The sequence below is a fragment of the Poecilia reticulata genome, linkage group LG22 (genome assembly GCF_000633615.1).
Source record: "Poecilia reticulata strain Guanapo linkage group LG22, Guppy_female_1.0+MT, whole genome shotgun sequence".
Classification (NCBI taxonomy): Eukaryota; Metazoa; Chordata; class Actinopteri; order Cyprinodontiformes; family Poeciliidae; genus Poecilia; species Poecilia reticulata.
Window position 1 is genome coordinate 4,395,319 of NC_024352.1, and position 4,551 is coordinate 4,399,869.

A 4,551-nucleotide genomic window follows, 5' to 3' on the forward strand; every position below is an offset into this window, starting at 1 on the left:
TTTCTTAGCGCTCTACACTTGAGTGCTGGCAGTGCGGCTGGTGATGCTCACAGCAGACTCTGAGAGATAATCTCAGCTTTAGAAGGTGTGACTAAACACATAATCYATTATTGTTTAGTGATACAATTTGCATCTGTGTACGCACTTGTAGCTCCACTTGAGCTRTAATGGGCTGTTGTGTGAGTAAAAGCAGTCTTTCCCTATTAGAAATAATCTAGGTAATTTTATTAAACTGTTATAATCAGATATGCACCAATCTATCCGCTGGAGGTTGGAATTGGCCAATTTTTCTCGATCAGCTGGGATTCATTTTTGGTCGTTCAAACTCTCGAAAATTAGATTCCCCATGGGTGACCAGCTCTGTTTTGGTAATTAGCTTTTTAAATCCTATCACCAGCCTATCTGGTGTAATGGACAGCAGAGGAAGTAGACAATCCAATGGGCGACCAGCCTTGGTATGCTACTCGTTAGCCTCTCTGAAGCTAATGCAAGTGAGTAGTTTCCTCCATTGCCAGTATCGTCCTGTCATTAATCAGGCCAGAGTCTCGCTACAGAAAGGATGGAGCCACCACTGTGTGCAGTAGTTCAAATTTTGGCCCTAACCCTGCCCCATAGTTTCACTCAGGAAGGTTATCAGTACCACACTTTCTCCAACCTCAATTTCCTGTGTGAATAATAACTGGTTTCTGTGTAAATAATCACACCTGTTTGCAAATGTATAAATGTATCAAGTTCATACAATAGTGTTCTCATGAACATATATGTTTTTGAGATTGGAATTGTAAAAGTTTACTTTGCTCTAGGTGCCTTTTGGACTAGTGTTAGCATCTAAGACCAGCTAATCCAGATGTAAGCTTAATGAAGACTCAAAGASTGTCATCTACTGTAAACACTTCACAGAACTTCATCTCATGGAAGCTTAACCTTTCCCTTTAAAGGCTTAGTATCCAAGGGGAACAGGTGTGACCACAACATTGGTAAGCTACCTCAACAGTWGGTGAAGCCTCAGCAGCACTCGCTGTGGCCTCCCTGGTTAAATAAAGCTAAGAGCCCATCGACGGCATCCCCTTCTTCAACAGATAAAATCAATAAGCAGGAAGTGGCCACTGGCAACACTCTGGACATGACTGAYAAGCAATGCGGCAGAAACCCCAACAGTTTGGTGAGGGGTGGGGTTGGATGTCTCAATTCATCCAAGTCTTCCTGCTACGAGAGRGGAAAAGAAAAGGAAGCGCCGTTAGCAGATATTGCTGTGTGAGCACATAAACAGCAATGAAAGCCATTAGTGGAATTTGCACTCGGTACTAAAAGCCTTCATCTGTATAACTATTAGGTAGAGCAGGGGAATTAATTGGATGAGGGGGGAAAAAAGGGAAAAAATCCATCACCTCATTACTTCTTAAAATCTTTCCTCAAGGGTGAGGGGATCTCGTGCTGTTGGAAATTCTCAGCCCATATATCATGCAAAGTAAATACTTCCACCCCCTGTGTCCTATTTCCCCCAATTCTCAGTTGTGGCTGCTCGCTGTCAGCCAGCTCTGCCTCTGAATGAAAAATGAATTCATTGAGTGTTAGGAGAGCTTTTGTACTCTCCACCAACCAACCAACCAACCAACCAACCAACCAACCAACCAACCAACCAACCAACCAACCAACCAACAACAAGAATTATTTTAGGTTCTGGAGGCTGTGGTTATATATTTAATTTCACTTTCTATTCTTCACATAGTTGGTTTCAGCGCCAGCTCGTGGCTGGTAACTCACCTGGATCCTGTTTGTAGCGATTGGACCACCAAAGCTCTGCATTCCACTTCCTGTGTTTRATAATTTCTTTTTTGGTTAGGTTAATTTTAGGTTTGGGTTATTTTTATAATACTTGAAATCACGTCACAGGAGATTCTGTCAAAAGGACACATGCCAATGGATCCAAATTTTTGTCAACTATTTTTCTTGAAAAAGTTTTCTTAAGTAGTGTCTGGTTCCTGCCAGACTAGGCATGCYAGTTGTTAGCCTCTCCGAAGCTAACGTATACTATCTGAGTGTGAGGCGGCCATGATGGAACRCATCACCTCCTAATCCACAACCATAGTTTAGAGCCAGAAAATAGTGCCTTCTTCAAGTGAGGGACAAGATACTGGTCCAAGTGGAGGAGTTTAAAGATGTTTTCACACCTAATAGTCCGGCAGACTGGGGTTGACTGGGGACCAGAGTTGTAACATTTGTTGTATTTTCAGGTGCTGCGGTTCGTTTTCACTCTGCCCTGACTGAGTCAAGCAAGCCAAACTATTTGAAAACCTTGATTGCCTCCTCACCTTTGGTAACGCTGCACCAAGAACCACTGAAGGAAATGACACAAAAACCTCTGAAGAAGACGCTGAACGCAACTTCCTTCTTTCTGAAATGTAAACAAAAATRGAGCAGCGTCACAGTTTAGTGGTCTAAAGTTGTAGGCCAAAGACCTTCTCCTTATAGCACTAGACCGACACGTTTGTTTTGGTTGTATTTTGGTTTGCACTACAGTCCACTTCCTGMTTTTGAATATATTTGTATTCAGATCGCACCAGAATTCATTTCAAGGTTTTTAGACCGAACAAGAGTTMAATTGTGCATTCACACCTCCCAAAGTGAACCAGAATTTCCAGTCGAGTGAACTGGAGTTCAATTAAAACGGACTAAACAGGGCTGGTCTGACTGCACCCTARGTATAAATAAATATCAAAAAATCAATAAAGTATTTTKGAATTTTAATTTGTATCTTGGGGTCTTGTTCATGAATGAGGGAAACATGGAATTCGTATTAATCCATCCATCCTCCGACAAAGATGTACGATTCATCTGTCTGTTCCTCCGTCCATCTATCCRTTTGCCTCTCTTTTGTTCCCTCTTACACTCTGAGATTCCATACTTAAAACTTGACACTGGAAATTATACATTGAAAAATTGATAAATAGAAATGAGAAGTTTGAGAAAGTTATGAAAAAGTTAGAAATTCTAACTGGAAATACATGAAGAAACCATGTAAAACACTTTATTACAGAGCGGGGAAACAATATGCAAACAGTAAGAKCCCTAACAAGAAGTAAATAACAGGGATGTTATTGTTCTACTTTGCTTCGTCAAGTTCAGCTCTTCTCCTCACGGAGCGAATCAGCCATGTTTCCATTCTCCGAGCACATCTGTGGTCCTGATCTCTCCTGGCTGCCATCAGGTGACTGTGTGTCATGTTTTAATAATCCTCTTTCATCAATATGCCACCCTAACCACCTGACGCAGCGGGGGGGTTCTTSGCACAGGTGTTGCGGTCGGAGCTTCTGATGAAGGTCACTCTGATTTTCAAACAAAAACAGGACTCAAGAGGGAAGGAGACATCTGCTGCAGCGCTCCTCGTCATTCATTGGTTAAACCCAACCGGGGCAAAYCCTGGAGGACAGATCTGCTTCTAACGGTGTCGCCTCATGTGCTTGGAATTCACTAAACTTTATTTTGACGTCTGCGTGTTGTGTCCRTAGGTCACTCGTGATCATCAGCACCCTGGAYGGGCGGATCTCGGCGCTGGATCCTCACAACCAGGGCAGGAAGCAGTGGGACCTGGACGTGGGCTCAGGGTGCCTGGTGTCCTCCAGCCTCAGCAAACCTGAGGTACAATCAGCCTRATGTTCCTTCGTTGAAACCAAAAACCAGCTTGAAGTGTGGATTCCCATCATTTATGTCAATCACAAAGGCTTTGGTAGCTGCGTTTCTGTTGACCTTTTAATTTGCCAAGTTAAATTTCCAAGATAAATTTGCTTAATGGAAACCATTTYGAAAAAACTCATTTTTTATTTAAAAAATTTTGGCACTATGATGAGGTGTTTTTTTTTACAGCCATATTGAAATTGATTTATTTTGCAAACATTCAATTGAAACACTTTTGTCGCATCACATGATGAACAGCTGGATGTTGCCACTGGTGCAAACCACAAAGAAGAAGAAGACAGGAAGTAGTKGGAGGATCATGGTTAGCATGTTCCTATAATAAGTGACTTATTGCGCCAACAAGCTTATTCACATGTTATTTTAATAGTCTTTTTTATTTAATGAAAACACTGCAATTGTGAAATTGTGTTTTCTTGACGTTAACAGCTTGTAATTGTATTTAAATAGTGAACAGCATTAATTTGGTTTACGCTGCCCTGCCTTGTTTAAGGATTCCTACWTCTAAAACTTTTCCATGTTTCGTCGTGTTGGGAAAATGAGGGTTGCTTGATTTTTGACAAAATTTGSAGTTGCAATATTTTGGGTCAATATTAAAATCAATGCAAAGCAGCACATTKTTTTGTATGGAAATTTAAAAAGYAATTATTTTGAACTTTTACACAAAAAAGCTTAAAAATAATTAAATGTCTTGTATAAAATTAACAACCCRAATMAACAATAATAGACYATTTTTATTTCTGTACTTTTTTCAGTGATTTATTTTCACTGAAAAAAATCAGGTGACATTTTATTTTCGTTGATTCGGGCAGCCCCAGCTAAAGAGTAAATATGATCCATTCTTTTGAGTTTTACTAA

The 4,551-nt window shown here is 40.6% G+C and overlaps 1 protein-coding gene across 1 annotated transcript in view; it reads left to right on the forward strand.

Moving 5' to 3' along the window:
- The window catches only part of eif2ak3 (eukaryotic translation initiation factor 2-alpha kinase 3), a 42,699-nt gene that overhangs the window by 14,072 nt on the left and 24,076 nt on the right, over positions 1 to 4,551 (forward strand). The window contains exon 2 of the mRNA XM_017302398.1: positions 3,510 to 3,639. Within this exon, the coding sequence (XP_017157887.1) occupies positions 3,510 to 3,639 (130 nt within the window). The remainder of the gene's footprint in view (positions 1 to 3,509; positions 3,640 to 4,551) is intronic.